Source organism: Amblyomma mixtum, chromosome 7, assembly GCF_055824585.1.
Source record: "Amblyomma mixtum isolate Tamu chromosome 7, ASM5582458v1, whole genome shotgun sequence".
NCBI lineage: Eukaryota > Metazoa > Arthropoda > Arachnida > Ixodida > Ixodidae > Amblyomma > Amblyomma mixtum.
The window spans coordinates 111,979,595-111,999,684 of record NC_143018.1 but is presented as its reverse complement, the minus strand read 5'-3'; the positions used below and the strand labels follow the sequence as shown (position 1 = coordinate 111,999,684).

Here is a 20,090-nt window from a genome sequence, read left to right as displayed (position 1 = left end):
AGAGTCCACCCGTGGGAACTGGCGAGGAGGAGACATAAGTCTGCAGCTCTTTCGCACTGCGGTGCAACAATACTGTTAGCAGCTCGTGTCCATCGAACACAGGTGTGGCATGATGGCACCGTGGCCGCAGGTGCGCTGGCTTCCTCTGATTCGTTCCGGGTCTTCTCAGACGAGGTACATCCTTTCTTCCCCTGTCGTCGGTCCTTCTAGAAGGGGAGGTCGTTGGCACCGAGCCGAGCGTGGGAAGAGCTCCATCGACCATTTCCCAGCTAGTCATTCCTTTTGGTGGGGTCATCTTGGGGGTCAAACGACCTTTCGAAATTTCCGCTGTTGAATCCGCCACCGTTATCATCGCGGGTCTCAAGTTGGGTCGTAACAGTGTGTTGAGAAAAGCAGATGGCTGACCTGCCACCTATGTCACGTGTCTTTGTGAGGCCGTCACAGCCTGCCTGCCGTGGCAAGTGGCCACCTGGCAACTTGGTTGTGAACAGACTGCCCGCCATGACAGGTAGCAGTTAACAATTGCTCGCAAGAGTTTGCTTCGGAAGAGCAACTGGGGTCACACAATCCCTACCGGTGGCTGTGTTTGAGACAACCACCTGCCACTGCAGTGGCGCATCGCATAACAGCTGCAACAGTGCAATAATAGGAGGGTTATGAGTACTTCCAGTGATCCATGAATGTAAAGCATAGAATGTCTGTGTCTGCGGATTGATACGCTAACAGGACCGGAGTTAGCTGCAGGGACCCATTAAGGCTATAGTATAGCTTGTAGGTGGAGCTTAGGTGCCCCCTCAAGTTTTTTATCCACCGCTGATCGTGACTGGTCAAAAGCTCGAGCATGCGTTGATACAAGGGCCACTACTCTAAGCATTTTGAGACACTCGTTACTGGTAGTAAGCATGTTCTTTCCAGCTTTTGCAATCTCTTTAAAAGGATGCTAAGGACAACGTCTCACAATTTTTGTTCTCAGTGAAAGGCGATTCCTTTTATGGCCGCATTGATGTTTGTTAGGCAGCAAAGGACAAATTAAAATGCCGAGAAAATTTGATTCGAAACAAGAAAAATTTTTTTCTTGCCATTTGATCGAAACCAGTGATGTCGAAGCCAAAACCTGCAAGCAAAGGAGACCACCGCCTGCTCTGAATGGTCATTGCAGTCCAGCTCACAAATCCACCGGTATTCTTTGCTGGTGCTTAACTTGGTTCTGAAATTACACCCAAAGCAACAAAAATCAGTATATAGCTTTGCCTTTTTGAGGGACTAGTGCAGTTCGGCAATGCAGAGGCGCTCTCTTTCATTTTGCCCGCATATGCACGTATTGATAGGTGCTCTAAAGGAGGGCAGCATGAGAAGTGCAGGGAGAAAGCATGGCAGTCCTGAATGCATGCTATGGGCCCGTGTAAACCTGCGCATGTGCTGTATATATGCGCGTAAGGGCTGCACTTTTAATGTGCCAGTTTTAGAGGCCCCATTTACAAGAAAAACCGGCACCTGTCCATCCGTGTTGCCCACCTTGGCACTTTGCATCAGCAGCTCATTGGCCATAAGGTAGACAGTCTCCCAAAGAACTATCTGTGCAAAAATGAGCTTTATAGAAGCTCAGCAAAAGCAACCTGGGTCTCGCAAGCCTCGCCAGTGGCCATGTTTGAAACAAACACCTGCCGGAGGAGTGGTGCATCACATTTCAAAAACGGAATTTTGCTGTGAAATTTTCAAGTATTAGTCTGCGGAAGCTACTTTATTGGCCTATACAGTTGGATGCTATCTCTGGCACTTACATGAGTGTGGCCTTTGATTGTATGTCTCCGGTAATCAGGACATTGCCTTAGCACAGGCACCCAAAACTTCATGTTGCGTAAGGGCACTGGGCTCAAAACAGACAGTTTGGCTAACGCTTGTGGGAAATATTTTATGAGGTTGAGCGAAAAAAATCTTTGCACAAATCTCGTAGTATTCGCAGTCAACCATTCACTTCATCATCATCATCATCATTTATTTGACCCTTAAAGGCCCCTGGGGGGGTATTACATAAGGGGGGGGGGACAGTACATTCAACATGACTCACATTGGTGGGGAAAAAAAAAGCAGACACACACAACAAAAGCATAAAGAGAAATAAAGTCACGAAAAGGAAATGAAACAATTTATACAGCAAGATAACACATCAGACGTTCTTTAAACCTTACTGGATCGCATTCAATGACAACAGATTTTGGAAACCGAATCCAGTCTTGAATAGCGGCTGGCAAAAAATATTTGTTAAAGGCATTAGTTGATCCGTGTAAACATTGGATGCTCATGGAGTTGAATAAACGGGATGATGTGCGCACAGGAGGGACTAGAAGGGACTCGCGTAGGTTAGGAAAATTGTGGTATAATTTGTGCAATAAACATAAGCGAGAAACTTTGCGTCTAAGGGCTAGTGGGCTGATAGCGATGGATGACTTGATAGCGGTAATGCTGTGGTGAAAATCGTAATCTGAAGTAATAAAGCATGCCGCACGATTCTGAATGGATTCAATGGTGTTAATTAAGTAAGCCTGGTGAGGAGACCAAATTGCTGATGCGTACCCAAGTTTAGTGCGAATGAAAGTCTCGTATGCAAGCTTACGGATTGATTGCGGAGACAGTGAAAGTGACCTTCTAAAAAAAACCCAATGTTTTTGATAGATCAGCAACGAGTTGAGTGATGTGTTTTTGCCACGTCAGTTTGCTGCTGATTGTGACACCTAAGTACTTGTATGATTCAACCTGCGAAAGGATGCTAAGGGAGCAAGAAGTTCAACAGTTAGCAAGAAGATGTGCTCCATGTCTGGCAGGTAGTCCTCATAGCTGTCATGCTTCTAAAGCTCTGGTACTGGGCTTAAAAAGCGGAGCATGCTTGTGCCATGGGAGGCAACCCAGTGTTAACATTTGCTGTTTCTCGGCTGGAAGACCCTCCGAGGCGTGATTGAAATAATGGTGTGGCACAGGTTCAAGTTATTTATTTATTTATTGATACTGCAGGCCAATAAACTGGCCCTAGCAGGAGGGGCAATACAGTAAAAAGTGTAGAAGTGTGACAATGCAAAACAACAATAAACACAATAAGTTAGACTTGAACCTGCGCACAGCAAAGTTACTCGGCCAAGTAACTTTGCTGGTTGTTGCATGCTAATTTTGAAACAGAGAAATACCCCTGCACACCCGTTATGAGTTTGACAGTCTGCTTGTAGAAACCCATTGGCTTTCTGCTACACTGCCTTTCCAAATGCAGTGCAATGCAATGCAGTAGTGCAATGCATGACTGCACTGGCACAATCGAACATTAGCACTCACGAGGTCACTCAGTGCTGTGGAAAGGCGTGGCACTGCAAGGCTTTCTCATTGTCCGAGGTGCTGCAGTTGAATTGTTCTTGTTAAGCAAACTCCTGTGTGTGATGTGTGCCCCTAGTTCTTTCAGTGGTGCTCTGCAGTAGCTTGGTGGTTGTGCCACACAACTCGTAGCAGGAGGAGAGGGAGTGGCTCACGTGCCTTTATTTCCCTCCCGTGCCTGACGGATGGATGTGCAGAAGCTGTACTCGGACTTTGAGCTGCAAGGCATTGAGGAGGAGAAACTCAACTCCAAGGTGTACCAGACCGTGTGCAGCCGGCTGCAGCTGGAAGAGGCCGCTGCCTCCGTCTCGGACGCCAACAGCCGCGAGAAGGACGACTCCGAGTGAGTGTCCGGGGCTGCTGCCGGGGGAACAGGGCATATGGGACTCGAAAGTGGGCTTGGGTGTTCGTGGAATGGGGCCAGTATGGGCTCTTGCAAGAGAATTGAACCAGAGGAGGGTGCAGTGTAGTGGTTGAACTTACCCACCACGGTGGCTCAGTGGTTACGGCGCTCAGCTGCTGGCCCCAAAGACACAAGTTCGATCCTGGCCACGGCGGCCGAATTTCAATGGAGTCGAAATTCCAGAGGCCCGTGTGCTGTGCGATGTCAGTGCACGTTAAAGAACCCCAGGTGGTCGAAATTTCCGGAGCCCTCCACTACGGTGTCCCTCATAGCCTGAGTCGCTTTGGGACGCTAAACCCCCATAAATCAAATCAGTGGTTGAACTTGTACGGGCCCCACACACTTACTTCTCGCACACATTTCCTTGTCCCGGTTAGTAAGACCACCGTGGAGGGCTCTTGTAGTGTGAGGCATCAGAAGATTGTTAGACAACAAAAGCCACTTCGAGACAAGCTGCTTATGTAAATGTATCTTGCGGAAGGCACTTACAAACTTACAGTGGGAGGGGTAGCAAAGAAACCCGAGAGTTAGATTCTGATTGAGATTCTGGGGCCACTACACACCACCAGCAAGAATAGGAGTTTGTTTCTATTGATGCAGTACATTTAGTGGCACAAGCAGTGGATTCATACCTTGCGGTGTGCAGTAGAGCTGTGTGTAGCAGGGAAGCATCATGCTCAGACATGAAATGGCTCTGTGGCTGGGTCCAAACTGCTCTTGGACTTGTCCACAGTGTGCAGATGACAGCGCACCATATGCTGGTGTGTAGATCTAGTTCTGAAAGTGGAAAGGGATTTGATCTAAGAACATCTTTAATACTTGACAGCTCTTGCTACGTTTGACTTGTCATGCTCTGATTATCTTATGTTTTAATTGTGCAGTTAACCAACAGAATTCAGTTTTCATGGCATCTTGTGGAATATTTGGTTTTTGTCTTACCCTGAGTTTTTATTGCTATTTTGGCTCTTATTCTCTACCTTTCGCCTTTTATGTTGCAAAAATATTTTTCCTTTTGATGGCAAAGCGTCGGACTTCATTGCGCGGGCATATAGAAAGAAACGCTGTACTATTGAGCTTAGATTTAGATGTCCTTCAGTTCTGTTAGCTGTGAGAATTGAGGTCTCTTGATTTCAAGAATAATGTGGGAAAAGTTTTTACAATTAAGCAATGCAGCCTGCCAAGTCTATTTATGAAGTGTGCTTACGTGCACATGTAGTCCGGCACATCTCCTCTTGAGGTTGGGCATTTTTGAAAAGTTTAACCAGAATTTGTTCATTTCTGGATCTCTGCTAATTAATTCACTGCTCAAAAAATTAATGTAATGCAGCATGCTACAAAGTGGACTCCGCCATGGGTGTCCTTTCACAAGACCAGGAGAGCAGTATTCCAATCTAGCTTTACATGAAGCGGAGGCACCGGTCAACTAGCTTTGTGTGGGGGTGCATCGGGCATGCGAATGCTGGAGGCCAGTATGACACATGTGCAGTTTCTCACTGTCATGCAAAGCCCATTATACCTAGTGAGGCGGGCGCACCTTATTTTTCAATCATTTTATTTGTCCCCAGCTTAATCTTTGTCATCTGCTCTAGCGGGCGGAGTGGGTGAGAGAACAAACGTGTATTAATGATATCCTAGTCGGGATCAAGAGGAAGAAGTGGGCTTGGGCAGGGCATGTGATGCAAAGCAAAGATAGCCAGGGTAACGGAGTGGATTCCAAGAGAAGGCAAGCATAGCAGGGGGTGGCAGAAAGTTAGGTGGCCGGATGAGGTTAAGAAGTTTGCGGGGATACAGTGGCCGCAACTGGCAAAGGGTTTATTGGCGAGACATGGGAGAGGCCTGTCAGAGGTGTAGTCAGGCTGATGATAAAGATTCTGTCGATGATGAGTGCAGCTGTGATTAGGCTTGTTGGCCCACTTTATTGATGGCCATGCTGTGTCAGTCAGCTGTGCTACAGTGTTTGTGAACGGGTGCCATTGCAATTGTTTCCAGAACTTCAAAAAGGGGCAAGTCGCTGCGCTTTAAGAGTGCCATGTCTGTGAGTAGCCTGCTTTTTACTGCATCGGGGCAACCACGTACGTCGTACCCTGATGATGGTGGTGGTGGTGGTGAAACTTCCTTCTTCTTCTCACAACTCTACGCAGCTTTGGTTCTAAGAGGATTCTGTTCCCAATCCGATCATTTTCTCTGTGAAGCAGTCTTTGAAACAAGTAGCCAAAGGTTACTACACCAGCGTAATGTGTCATTCTGCCGTAGCAGTTTGCAGTTGTGAATATATCTCTACAGTCGAGCCCACTTACCGTATATACACTCACATATTGAACCCACCTTTTTTCCAGAAAAATTGGCATCCGTTTGGGGGGAGTGTTCATTACTCGGGAAGAAAAATTTCAGCAGGATTTTTGGGGAGGGTCGAAATTTCTTACCATATGTCCGCCTGCCTGCCCACCCGACCCCACAGCATTTTATGGTTGGGACTGCGAGAATGGGGACAGAATTCTCAGGGAGGCTGGCTCCTGGCTTTCTTTTCTCTGCCTCTTTGTTGTTTTTTCCTTTGCCTTTTTGTTTGTTTGCACATTTGTAGTGCTGCGATGTTTGCAGTGCTCTAAACGGAGCTCAGCCACTGGGAACATTAAGACTGCACAAAACTACCACAGATAACTGTCGCGCTTCGAAGTATGTGCGGTGGTGATGATTTGTGGTGCGTGTAGGCACATGGGCGCCTAGTTCCAGAGAGCACCAGAGACCGACATAGTATGTGTGTGCAACAAACCAGGCGTTTTTTTTGCATTGCCAGCTACTTTAAAGGAATAGGGAGAGCAAATTTTCGGGCTGTGGTTTTTTCTTTAGAATGACAAGACTTTAGTATACGTGAATCACCACATGGAATTTAAGGAGAGGGCTGAGTCGGGCTGGTTGGTTCATGTTGAATGGTACGGCAAAACAGCGCTGACGGACAAATGTGACAAATGTGAGGCGTTTTTAGACCAAACCACTATCATCACCAAGTATAGAGATCACACCTCACGCCTGATATCGGAGGCCTTTCACATTCACACATTAGGCAACTCATGTGTAAGCCAACCATCGGTGGCTCTATTCCCACAGGAGATCGCTTTTCTTAATCATTGATGATATCCCGAATGTATGCCTTGTCATGTTTACACCGCAGTTTTTCCCTTCTATGCTTTATATTGCACCCCTCTTTCGCAATAAACCATTTGGTTGTTAGTTCAGCGCATGTGTTTGTCTCATCTTCTTCCGTCCCGTCCGTCAGCGCTGTTTTGCCGTACCATTCAACATGAAATTTGCCTGCACTAATCTATTTATTTATTTATTTGTTAGTTTGCCTACAGCTCCGCTTGTGACATTAGAGTGGGGGTACAACAGTTATACACAACACAAGAAAATTTAATTCCCTCTGTCATGTTGTTTCAGTTGTGATTTCAGCTGCTGAACACTGGCTGTAACGTGGCATTTGAGACAGTGTTGAGGTCACGAGGGGCTACAAAGGCCATTTTAATTACTCCAACTCCCATGCCAGCCTACCCCATAGGTCAGCAGGACAACAGGTGAAACGCAGCTATTACATTGCTGTTTTGGTATGCCTGCATGACTCTGTCCTAAGTCATCTGGGAAGTCGTAGCCACCATTCAGCTCTTGAAACCGAGACATGAGAGAAATTTATTTATAAGCAATTTTCTAGGCTTTGGCAAATTCAAGGTGGCAGTTATTTACTTTTACTAATGCCCTGGGAGTCATTGCAAAGAAAGAACACTAATCCAAAATTTCGTATCCCTGTACTTCATTACTAGTATAAAAAATATGTGGGCAGTGGTGAACACAGTGGCAGGTAAGACTGTTAGTAAACCACGCTCATCAGCTTGTTGTGGCCAAGGGTGTCCGCAGAACTTTTTCGAGGGGGGGGGGGGTGCACCCGATGGCCGGGTATGGGGGAGGCGGTAGGTTAGCACCAAATAGAACTATTTGTGGTCTAAACGGCGCACACGAAACAAAAATCGGAAACAGCAAATTAGTGCTAGGCTTGGAGAACAAACACTGGAATTTATTAATGAACAAAGAACTGAGCTCAATAAGCAAAATCCGATAAGTCAATATCACCTAAGCGTGCCAATCAAGCTGTGTAGTTGTTTTCTGCTAGTGCATAAAAAAATATCCGTAATTCCAGAAAGGGGGGGGGGGGGGGGGGGGGCGAAGATTGTAGATTGTAAGATTGTATTGGAAGATTGTATCTTCCAAAAAGAAAATTTAAACCAATTGGAATCCCGTTGGTTCTGGCTGGTTTTGGGTTGATCTCGGCTACTAAGTGAAAGCTCGTTAATTCGGAAAATCGGATAATTCGATGCGCACGCGAGGTCCCTACAATTATACATAGGAGTCTATGGGGAGAAACTCTCGTTAATTCGAACAAATTTTGCCGTGCGTCGGTTAATTCGACTTCACTCCACAGCCCGCCAAGCCGGTGTGCCGAGAGCAAAAAGAAAAAAAACACTCTACAAGTGGCGCTACTGTACGGCTGATAGGCCATCCGTATGGTCATAGTCGTCAGCAGCGTGAGCGAGGGCGAGGGAAGTTAGGTTAGCGGCGGCCGAAGCGACTGGTGTCTTATTTTTTTGTGCTTTGTTGTGTCTCAGCAGTCGTGTTGGTGTCGTCCGCTCAACCCTATCGACAGCAAGTCTCGTTTTGGCATGTGTCGTCGTTTCCACGTGTTCTTGCTGCTATGATCGCGGTTATTTAACCATAAGGCGGCGCCTTTTTTGGTAATTGCGCGCTTTCTCAGCGTGTTTACTGCGCTGCTTGTTGTTGCTGTTTTGTTGCGACTGAGAGAAGGGTGAAAGGAAATTGCACGGGCCTACCTACTGGCTCATCCGAGCCACCACCGCTGCCGTGTGCAGATAGAGGAGAGTTAAAAGATCAGAGGAAAGATAAAGAGAAAAGATAAGACGCGGGTCGCAGCAACAACCGCGTCCGCTTGTCCGCCGAAAAAACAGATAAGCGGCCGAAGCCGCGCTCGCTTCACCTCCTCCCCGCGCTGCTTTCGAGTGGGTAGCGTGCAGGCACTGCGCGCCTCACCTTTGTGTCCTGTCAGCTGACCGAGAATGAAATAATTGAAGTGACAGGCGCTGACAACGGCGATTCGTCGGAAGGGGACGATTGTGAGCAGTTGTCCCAAATGCCGAAGTGCACGGTAAAAGAAGCCGCAGAAGCCTTGTCCGTGCGGGAGGACGTCTGTGAATAAATCCCGGACGGTGCGTGTGCCGCGGAGCACCTGGCAGCTGTTAGAGCTATCGTAGTCGCTCAGATTCGCTCGAAAAAGCAGACGGTGATAACAGATTTCTTTGCCAAATAAAGGGTACGTCCTGTTGCGGCAAACACTGTTTTTTGTTGTTCATTCGATGATTCGACATTCGGATAATTTGACAATTTTTCGCGGTCCCGTCAGCGTCGAATTAACGAGCTTTTACTTATTTTGGAAGCTCCAATTTATTTTTCTTGACTGGGCTAATAGATGTATAAAGACTAAAACTTTGAGCCGTTCATTCAACCATTTTTGGCAGAGAAAAATTGCAGCACATTACATCGCTAGAATGTGGAACGTGAAACCAGTAACGCATAGCTGGCACAGCCATCAAGCACTGCTCAACAAGGTTCTTTGTGATTTGAGCAGCAATGCTGCAGCTGGAGTACTTAATCTTCAAGAGGCCAATGCCATATATGCTGTTGCGAAATTTGCTTCAACAGATTGCACTTTAAACACGAATAAACACAGGAATACAAGTACGCTTATAGGGGAGTAAGCTGTCCTATAGCGCACCTCCTTTTATGAAAGGGAGTGTGCTGGAGGACTGTTTACTCCTTTTCTGTTTAGAGTGTTGAGTGCACCTGCTATGTGCAGCTGTAGTGCATCACTGGCAAGTGAGGGGTTGAGGACCGAGATGCTTCATCAAGCATGCCAGTCATATGAGCCTTGTGTCAATATCGTGAACATAATGTTGCCTAATAACTGCACTGAACAGTGCATGTAACTGCAGGCAGGTGTCCTTTTTTTTCCACTGGAGCCATTTTTATGAAGAGTGGCCATGGCGTGTGCAGGGACTACCCGGAGACGGGGATTGAGAGCGAAGCCTCGCCACGGCGCAAGATCGTGGCCTCGCTGCGCGACGCCGGCGACGGGGCCGAGGGCTACGTTCGCAGCATCCAGAACGTCACACAGTCCGTCACCGAGCACCTGTCGTCGCTCAAACGCAACGTCGGCGGCATCGCCAGCAAGTTCGGCTTCTTCAACCTGTGAGCGCCCCTCGCAGGCCACTCACCACACCAACTGCACTCGCTCACTCAAGTCGGGAAGAGGCGACGCGCGCACCCGTTCGGTGGCGTTGGCCGGCGGGGGGGCTCGCAGGTCCGCGTTGGCCGGCCTTCCGCGCCGTCCGACTGCCAGCGTCGGCGAACACAACGTCTTCCAGTGTGGATGCGCGGCCGCTCCCAGGCAACGGGCCGGCCCTCGCCCACCGGCCCCGTCGACAGGAAGGGGGATTGTAGCGTGCAAGAGATTAGGCGCTCGCCGAGCACGACGTAGGTCCAGCTCTTAGAGACCGGTACACGCACATCGTTGAGTGGGCCATGCACGAACCTATGCAAGGTGAGGGCTTAACTTAGGAGAGCCACGATATGCTTCTTAGGCCTCTGCAATAGTCTGCACTGTGGCATGTAACACTGCCCCAGGGCGGTTCATATGTGCATTCTATATGTGTAGTTCCTGTACAGGCACACGAGGATGGGGTGGCAGACGCCTTTGCACGGCACCTTGTGGCCCCCGCGTTCGGTCTCTCAGAGCCCAGGGGGAAGAGGCCCCCGGCCAACACTCGTACAAGAGGGGAGTGTAACCTTGTTTGGTGTGCGTGTGTGTACATTGGGAGGGACGAGGTAAAAGACGAAATTGAAACAACGAACGTTCTTGTCTTGTTTTCACGGTAGTAGAGCAGTGGACATTTTGCTCTTTTATTGCCTGCCCCCCCAGTTAGGTTACCCTTTCTCTGCTTTCCAACAAGTGCGCGCACAGATACACACACACACATGTATATGTATGCATAATATGTGCTGCATGTTGCTACCCATTGTGTACCGTGATGCAAGCAGAGGAGCAGTGTCCCTGTTCTGTCGCCTGCAGCTGGCAGTGCTCCTCGACAGCCCTTTGAGAGTGTGAGCACAGTCCGGAATACCATTGTTGACAGGCTTGGTCTTGGTTGGTATGTGTCATTCTTTTGCTGTTACACTGTTGTTGGCACTAGAAAAGCTGCAAGAAAATGAAACTAGACAGCACATATTACGGAGACTTTTTTTTTTTTTTGCTGTTCAGCTGTTTTTGCATGTGAGCAGAGACTCCTTGTTACGCTCATTTGTCAAGATCTGGGCCATTTTTTTTTTCTTTTATAGGCGCAAGGTTTTATTTGGCTTCAACAGCGAAGTCTTTTTCTGGACACACCCTTCTGGTGCATTACTGGGTGGAAAACTAATGCCTGAGCCTAATACTGAAGATCTGCTCTTTGTGTTCGATATTTTTAGTGTTTGGTACCGGCCAGTACCTCTACTTCTTAATTCAGGAAGGCATGGGCTATGTAGCATGTGAGATTCACACGTTCTCACTTTGCGTGTGCATGTGTTCATTTTCTATTTATGCGCAGTCAAGTGCTGCATCTAAATGGGAGGATTCCGGGTCTCAGGATGGCGGAGACCTCATCCCTGCCTGTTTCGCAGTATCTCAGTATCTCATTTCCTGAGTGCTGTGCTCCTGTTCTCCACTCTCCTGCGTGAAGCCCCGTGCTGCTCAGTCACTGCGCCACATTCGTTGCACGTGTGCTGTCATTGGTGTGCGTTGTGTTATTAAGACAACACATTGTTTTAGTTTTCCCGCAACAGCTGCTTGCATCTGGCCCAGGTATGCTTGGTTGACAAGTGCTTGCTGTCTGTCGAAACTACGATGAAACCACTTATTATTTGCTTGCTGGGTCTCATTATTGCTTCCTGTTATTTCATGCGCTGCAGGAATTTCCATTTCGGAGTAAATTCTTACTGATGTATAACACCGTGCTTTCGAGTGCAGAACTGTCTTGATGACTTGTGCCGATGCGCCAACGCAGTGTAAACCACGAAAAGCCCAAGCTTCAGGCTCATTGCTGTTGAGATTGGCACGGTACTTGGAGCCAAAGTCATCAAGCTAGGCTTTGCTCTGACTAGTTTGCGAGCCCGCCTCCACTTGTAACGAACTGTGACCAGTGAAATATGGGCTCGTGAACCAGGTTAGCATATGCCAGTTCTTGGGGCAGGGGGGGAGGGGGGGGGGGGGGGGGCAACGCAACTTGACTAAAGCTTTTCGTGCATACTTGTAGTGCAGTTTCCTTCTGCCTTTGCCCTTTCCCCCAAGAGCTGAAGAATGCATGTAAGCTCCTGCCCCACTCAAAGGAAAATTTGGCAATGTTCCTAATGTCTCGACATGTTTGCAATGTGCAACAATACGTACCGGCTGTCACCTTAAATGCACCCCTCTAAAAAGTGTTTTTATTTCGGATTTTGAGTCGCGCTTTTAATACACTTGGCAAGTGTGTCGATGTGCTGTCAACATATTCCACGCTTACAAATGTGCTGACTGCTGGGCACAGGAATTGTTCACTGCGGAGCCTGACTGTCATCTGCACAGTGGCTGGGCAGACCTGCCAGCTATGTCTAGTCATCCACTTTCCACTTCTTATGCTAGAGCGCCCGAGATTCTCACCTGAAGGGAGTCAGCCCAAGCCTCATGGGTGGTTTGGCAGCACTCACTGTTAAGTTGTTGCCTTTTTTTTTTCTGTGCGTTTCTTCGGACACAAACTGTACGCTTGCATACGAGGCTGGAAGCAGCCAGCTCATGGAGCAGGTCCCACCTTCTTCTGTCCGTACGCTGCAGCAGACAGACTGCTTTTTGTACTCTAGTCAGTGTACCACACGGAAATGTGAATAGTATCTTGTTGCATGCTGACTGCATTGCTGAGGCACCGTGTCTAACCCAGCGTGTGCAGTGCACAGGCATTGACTAGCTCTCTCTCGGTCCCCCGTTTGATTCTTTGTCCCGTCTTTGAGGCACCCGAATGCAGACAGCACTGCTTTCAGTCTTGTGGGACGCTATCTCATTGTACAGCACAAACAGCTTCAAATGCGGTGGGTCCGACTAAGTGTGCTTGGCTCGCGGTAATGATGCTGCGAATGCCGATTCGAGTTCAGCAAGTTCAGAGCTCACTTGGCTTGTTGAACAGTGATGAACAAAATTTTTTTTCCTGGGCTCAGAAAAGAAAAGAAAAAAAAGAGGGACACACTGTTACTACCAGACCAAACAAGGGAAGCATGCACCTTGGAACAAAACGTGTGCATATCGTGCGTACTGCAACCTCTCGTGCAGACTTCATCAAAGCAGAAGAGGGAGAAAGGGTTGGGTTCGGTGTCATGCCTAGGTGCAGCTGTGCACCAGCACTGTTCGTGCATGAACCCGACACCTGCGCAGCATTGTTGATGTAGTGTGTAGCTTATCCTAGAGCCACCTGAATAACACTTGTACAGAGTATACTGCATCGCTGTGTCTGTTATAACCTTCTTGCTTTGTTTACTGCGTGTGAACTGCTTGGCTGCAGCTGCAATGGCCTTGCAGATCCTTTGGGGCCATTGCGTGTTGTTGCTGTAGCCTCGAGAGGCTAAGCTCGGCAAATAAACTTCAGAGAGAGTATATAGATTTATTTCTCTTAAAGCCTCTGAGCTCTTTCATCGTTACTATCTCAAGCTAAAAGAAACTTCACTGCATTTGACTTCGGTTCTCCGGGCCATCATCGTGTTTTGGTTGGCCTTCTGTGGTGTGTCAGGTGCTACTAGTGCATTGTGAGCCAAGCCTGTCATGATATCGCAAGGTGGTGCAGCCTTTCAACTGCAACTTCAGCATTCGTGTTCTTACGCATGGGAGACATAGAAGTGCTCTGAGCAGGAAAACATCTTCACCTGTTGAATTAAAGTTGCATTTCAAGTACATAGCAACCATTATGGACTGATTGGATCAGAACTTCAACTTTGGCCTTCCGTTTCTCACAAAAATCTCATATTTTTAAGAACTGCAATAATTCCTATATTAACTGTAGGTTCATAGCGGAAACAGATACCAGGATGCTGTGAGCTATACCTATGCTACATATTACGCATTACATTTTTATGACGGTTTCGTGAGAGTTGCGAGGTTCTAACTTATACAAGACCTGAGACAACATCAAGGGTACTGCGCCAGCCTCGCATTGCAATGTGTGGCTGTGCTACTCAGTGACCGCTGGTTGCTCAGCTGCTGTTCTTTGAAGGTTGCTTCTTGCATATGGTGGAGTCATAAGAAGGGTCAGTCCTTGATGATGCTCTCCTTCATTGGAACAGGTATACTGCGCTGAAAGGGGTCTCAGCTCCAGCGGTGCCTTGTTGGTGCCTCTTGCGTGTAGCTAGCCAGTCCAGTGGGCTCATATGAGTGGATTTGCTTCCCTTAATTATTTCCATAATGTCACGGCTTCTGTCAATAAGCAGGCGAGTCCAGGAGGCTCTGCGAAGGTGACCATGCAGCTGTGTAGTCCGCCATGTGTGGAAGCCATTTGGCCCAGGGACTTGCAATGTGGGCAGACAGTTTACACCTGAAGCAGGAATTTGGTCTGCCTCTTGTGAGATCATGCCAGTCAAGGTCGTTGTAACCAGGCAAAACAAAGGAATAGCTTAAGCAGTAACTTCACCCATGACGTCCTCCACCAAGACATCCTTGACCTTGAAGGTGACCTTGAACCGTAGGGCCAGCCCATGCTGTCTTCTTTGCAGATGGTGGCCTGGAGAACCAACTGCTTCTGCTTGCTCCTTGAATCTTTCGCCCATATAGGTGCCGTGCGCACTGGTGGCTTGTTGTACATACGTTGCTTGTTTTGATATATGACTGCAGTGGGAATGCCTCGGAGGTTCCTTGCTCTCTGCCTTAGACCAAATGCTGCTGCTGCTGCAAAGGCCGCGCTTGCGCCGGCAGGAAGGTTCTTGTTTCTCTGACTGTTGTCGCCTGTTCAGACCAAAGGAAAGCACGGGCGCGAAGCAGCACCAGACCCGGCCTGTGGACCCATGGATGCCCCCCCGCCTGCTTTGTCCTTTCACATCCTGAGAGACGCCGTTATAGCTTTGCTGTGCGCAAGCCTTAGTATCGAAGAACTGGAGAAAAAACGGAGTTCGTGTCCGTAATTGTATTGAGCGCTTTGTATGATTATTTCTGTATGTAATATCATGCAGCTGCTTTACTGGTACGACCGCACGTATGCTAGGAATTTGGTTTTTGCGGAGCTGCCTAATAGTTCATCTAGTAGACAGCTAAGCATGCTGAAAATCTAGTAATCCATTGAGTTCAGTATGTCTATTTAAGGCAGACGTAGTGAATTTTTTTGCCTCATTTGTGAGTGTGCCCGGCTGTGAACAGGCTCGCGCCTTTCGCGAAAGAGTTTCGCTTGATGCACGAAAGTGTTGTCGTCCTTCACTGCGAGGCTCTTACCTGGGCTTCATGTCCTGACCCGGCCTGCTGCTCTTCGCGCCCTGTGCACTTTTGCGACTCGGGACTGCGCTTATGATTGCTTGACTGCGTCTCAAGACCCGATATCGTATGTAACTTTCTAGAGGTGTGTGCACTATAAAGGTCTCAAAACAGTACACCTCGTCTCTCTCTCTTTCTGTCGACCTTCTGCATCCTCTGCTGGATGCGGCGACCCGCCACAGTGGCTGGGGCGCTGGACTACTGAGTCTGAGCACCCGGTTCAAACCCACCACAGCGCACCTGTGTGCTCTGCGATGTCAGTACACAGATTCTCAGGTTGTTGAAATTGTTCGATGTCCCGGAGTCTTCACTACGGTACCTCTTTCTTCCTTCTATATGATAAAGTTATATCACTCCCACTGTCACCAATGCACACTTTGTTGCATGCGCTCCCAGACACCTTAAGAGCATGTGGAGGCTGCTGTTCCGGTCTCTAAATGCCTGCAACTTAGCGTGGCCAATTCAGCCAGGAACAGGCTACCAAGTGACAAAGAGGGGGGGTTGGTGGTTTGGTGCCCAGCTTTTGCACCAGCTTTTGCCGGTCGCAAGCCAGTGTCAAGGGTTTACTAACAAAACAAGGATAATGTAGGGATACTAAGGAATTTATAATCGCTCATAAGAATGCTTACAAAGTGATTTGCAAAGCAATGCAACACATGCAAAGTACCACTATAGGCTATAAATAAATGTCTTGCACCTAAAGTGCACTGATACAGGAGAGAGACAGATAAAATATCACAATATGTTCACCGGGCACTGCAACGGTCCGACGACTGGCGGATCACGGCGAGGCAGTCCTGAAGACTGACACTCTCTGCTCACTGATCCATGGCTGGGTGAGTGGTGTCGACCCGGAAGTACTGCGGGTGCACTTCTCCAAAGCTTAAAGAAGCTCTGAAACACCTTCCAAGGAGAGTACATCGACTCGCTCAATCACTTCATTAATTATGTTGTCATTCACACTCGAGCCAAGTAATATACTTTTACAAGCAGCAGGGAACCTGCAATCGTGCGTGGAGGGGGCATCGCACTGCACGGTCAAGGTTACGCACTCTCCTTCAAAATCGGAATCGGTTTATTGCAGTAAAAAAAAATACCATAAGGTCAATAAGTGAAATTTTCTCCAAGGCTCTTGAATAGTCTACGGCGTGCGCAGGCTTCCTTCGTGCCTGCTTTTCAAATGTGTGCTGATTTTAGGGATACCCACACTCCTTTCCCTCATGGTGCGGTTGAGGTGTCCACCATGAAGTGAGGTAGTTACTGCGCCATTTGCTATCGGAATATTTTCGCGCACCAAAGGAGGCAGCTGTCGTTATAGTCACTAGACTAACCACAGCCTGCGCTGATGACCGCTCATGCACGCCACATGGCACCCACACGTTCTTTCTCCTGATCCTTTCCTCATTGCCCTTCCCCAGGGCTAGCTGCAATAAAACTTCGTGCCGGGCTAGTTGGTGCTTCATTTTTTGAAAATGGAGCTAACGCTATAAGGAAGACATACAGAGTGAAAGAACGACACAACAAAGAAGAAATCTACTAACCACTGGTTTATTTTTTGCTCCAGGGTTATGCTTATGGGCTTTATCACATCACATGCGCACTACGGGACGGCGCCAACCGTATAAATGCAATTGTCATGGTTCACACACTCATCTATCTTCACTGTATGGCAAAGCAAGTCGCAAGAAATGATTCTGATGCGAACAATTCAGTGACCAGTGAAACGGGGAAGGACGAGAAGCTCATTTTTGTACACTTCTCCAGAAAGCCACGTTCAGCAGAGTACAAAGCATTGCTGATACACTGTCCCCCCCTTTTTGTGTATGTGGAAGGCCTCCAGCACTAGTCTGGGTTCAGCACTTCACCTTTGCCCAGAATCTTTGCTTTTTGAAAATGTGCCCTGCACTTGCATTCTGTTGCATGCGAAACTAAATTCGCAAGTTTATCTTGTTGCATTTCGCACTTTTCAGCAGCAGTGGCGCCCCCATGTGTTTCTTTTCCGAAGTGGTCGACCGGTGATCAGTGTTCGCAGTGCAAGCATTCGTGCAATAAATGTGCCAATGCAAAAAGTGGAAAACAATTGTTTGTGTAGTGTCCCCAGTGCATAAATCAGGCAGCGAGGTGAATTGAGCCCTTAAGTACAAAAAACTGAAAGTTTGGAGCTGTGGATCAGGAATAAAGCGACTGACTCAGTCACTTTTCAGTGGTCGTATGCAGTGAGCATGCTGGAAAGATTTTTTTTCTGGCGTTATTTCGCTGAGTTAGCTGCCTTAGCATGACTGGTTAGGATTTCCTCGGTCTGGAGTCTTATGACATCAACTAAGGGTCTGAACCCTGTGTGACCACGGCTGAAGGCAGGCATCGTGTCGTCGCTGCAGATTACCGTGCACTCTCAAGACGTGGCATCAAGAATGAAAAAAAAAGCGCGAGCCAGCTAGGGAGGTTGCAGATATGCGTTTTAAAGGTGTGGTTTGAGCGTGAAGAGTTGAAGATGTTTTGACCGTGGTGCTCAGGAAACATTTAAATGTAGCGAACCTCTGTGCACAGTAATGTTTTACGAAACGTGTGTTTTGCACTTGTTACCATATTCATGAGTTTTGTTGATAGGGTGAGGTCAAAGGTGTGCATTAGTGCCGGACGTATCTAATTACTGTAATCTACGATATACAGTCTGCACCCGTCAGCAGGGCTCAGTTTTTTCCGGAAAAACTTTTTGTTCACTAGATTGTCTGCGCCAGATACATACAGCCCACAGGAGCAACGCGTGCGATTGGCACATAAAACTGTACCTGCACGCACAGCGGAAGTATAACCTCACTGTAGAATAAGCCTAGGGAATTTCACGCCATATCCGGTGATATTGAAAGGTACTGTACTGTCTGTGCCTATAGTTAGTGCGCAAAGTGCCAGATTTCAGCTTTTACATGTACAACCCAGAGACTGTATACCTGAAATTACGGTATATGGAAGCCAATTAGCTAGCCATTCATGTTAAAAAGTTGCAGCGCAAAGTAATGCAACAGAAGACCGAAAGAGGCACATGGAAGTGCTTACTTCCTCCCGTGCCTTCATTTGCATTGTATGGTTTCAATTAGTTAGTGGGTCACATGGCTGGTATTAAAAGGTATCTCATCCTCTATGACGCGCCTCTATGTTTCTTTAGTGAGCGACAGAATAGCAGGAGATGAGCTGCAAAGCATGATCATTGAGTTAGACAGGCAAAGCAGAACGGCAGGTCTTAAAATTGACATGCAGAAAACTAAAGTAATGTTCAACAATCTCGCAAGGGAACAGCAGTTCACAATTGGTAGTGACGTGCTGGAAATGATAAGGGAATACGTCTACTTAGGGCAGGTAGTGGCCGCTGATCCGAATCATGAGACGGAAATAACTAGAACAATAAGAATGGGGTGGGATGCGTATGGCAGGTCCTCTCAGATGATGAATGGCAGTTTACCTATATCCCTCGAGAAAAGTATACAACAGCTGTATCTTACCGGTACTCACATATAAGGCAGAAATGTTGAGGCTAATGAAAGGATTCAGCTTAAGTTATGGACAATGCAGCGAGCTATGGAAAGAAAAATGACAGGTGTAACCTTAAGAGACTGGAAGTGACAGAGTGGGTGAGGGAACAAACGCAAGTTAATGACATCCTAGTCAAAATCAAGAGAAAGAAATGGGCTTGGGTAGGGCATGTAATGCGAAGGAAAGATAACCGCTAGTCGTTAAGGGTGACGGGAGTGGATTCCAAGAGAAGGCAAGCGTAGCAGGGGGCGGCGAAAGTCAGATGGGTGGAGATACGATGGCCACAGCTGGCAATGGACAGGGTTAATTGGAGAGACATGGGAGCGGCCTTTGCCCTGCAGTGGGCTTAGCCAGGGTGTTGATGATGATGATGAGAATCTCCTCGACAAACGCAACAGGGCAGGGAGCTGCATGCTCCTTCATACGCGCGTGCTTCCGTGGCACGCACCTCCATCACCGCTCTGTTCTCGATGATGACGATGCCGCCATGCCACCTATAGGTGCTGAGAAGTGCGATTAGGTATTGTGCTTGCTCCCTTAAGCGGTCGTTGAGAAAATGCATTGTCTGCCCAATGTAGTACTTTCCGCAGGACGGGGATTGCGTACGCCACTCCTGAGGCACACATCTGACATAGGCTGCATATTGCTTTTTGCAACATGGAGGAGAAATAAGCGGGCCAGAGAAATATGCAGGTGGAGATTAGCGGGCCAGCTGTCTGAGACCGGTCCCTAATTTTCAGCGTTTTTTGAAAATCCGAAAGAATTCAGTCCTTTTCTAGTTTGTATCCTCGTCATGTGACGACCTGGGGGTCCCTGGCCTCTGGCAGAAAGACGTCAAGTTACTTCCTAGGCGGCCGTTGAGAAAATGCATTGTCTGCCCAATGTAGTACTTTCCGCAGGACGGGGATTGCGTACGCCACTCCTGAGGCACACATCTGACATAGGCTGCATATTGCTTTTTGCAACATGGAGGAGAAATAAGCGGGCCAGAGAAATATGCAGGTGGAGATTAGCGGGCCAGCTGTCTGAGACCGGTCCCTAATTTTAAGCGTTTTTTGAAAATCCGAAAGAATTCAGTCCTTTTCTAGTTTGTATCCTCGTCATGTGACGACCTGGGGGTCCCTGGCCTCTGGCAGAAAGACGTCAAGTTACTTCCTAGGCGCTCTGCGCCGTATG

General features: G+C 47.9%; 1 protein-coding gene across 12 annotated transcripts in view; it reads left to right on the top strand.

The window, feature by feature from the left end:
• The window catches only part of Cadps (calcium-dependent secretion activator 1), a 146,348-nt gene extending 130,846 nt beyond the window's left edge, over positions 1–15,502 (top strand). For 10 of the 12 annotated variants that reach the window (XM_089553387.1, XM_089553396.1, XM_089553395.1 and 7 more), the window contains 2 exons: positions 3,555–3,700; positions 9,872–15,502. In XM_089553387.1, coding sequence (XP_089409513.1) covers positions 3,555–3,700; positions 9,872–10,070 — 345 coding nt within the window. In that variant the 3' untranslated portion in view covers positions 10,071–15,502. Of the gene's footprint in view, positions 1–3,554; positions 3,701–5,749; positions 5,796–9,871 lie in introns of all 12 variants that reach the window. The other 2 variants (XM_089553397.1, XM_089553399.1) reach the window with 2 other exon arrangements.
• Positions 15,503–20,090: the final 4,588 nt, after the last annotated feature.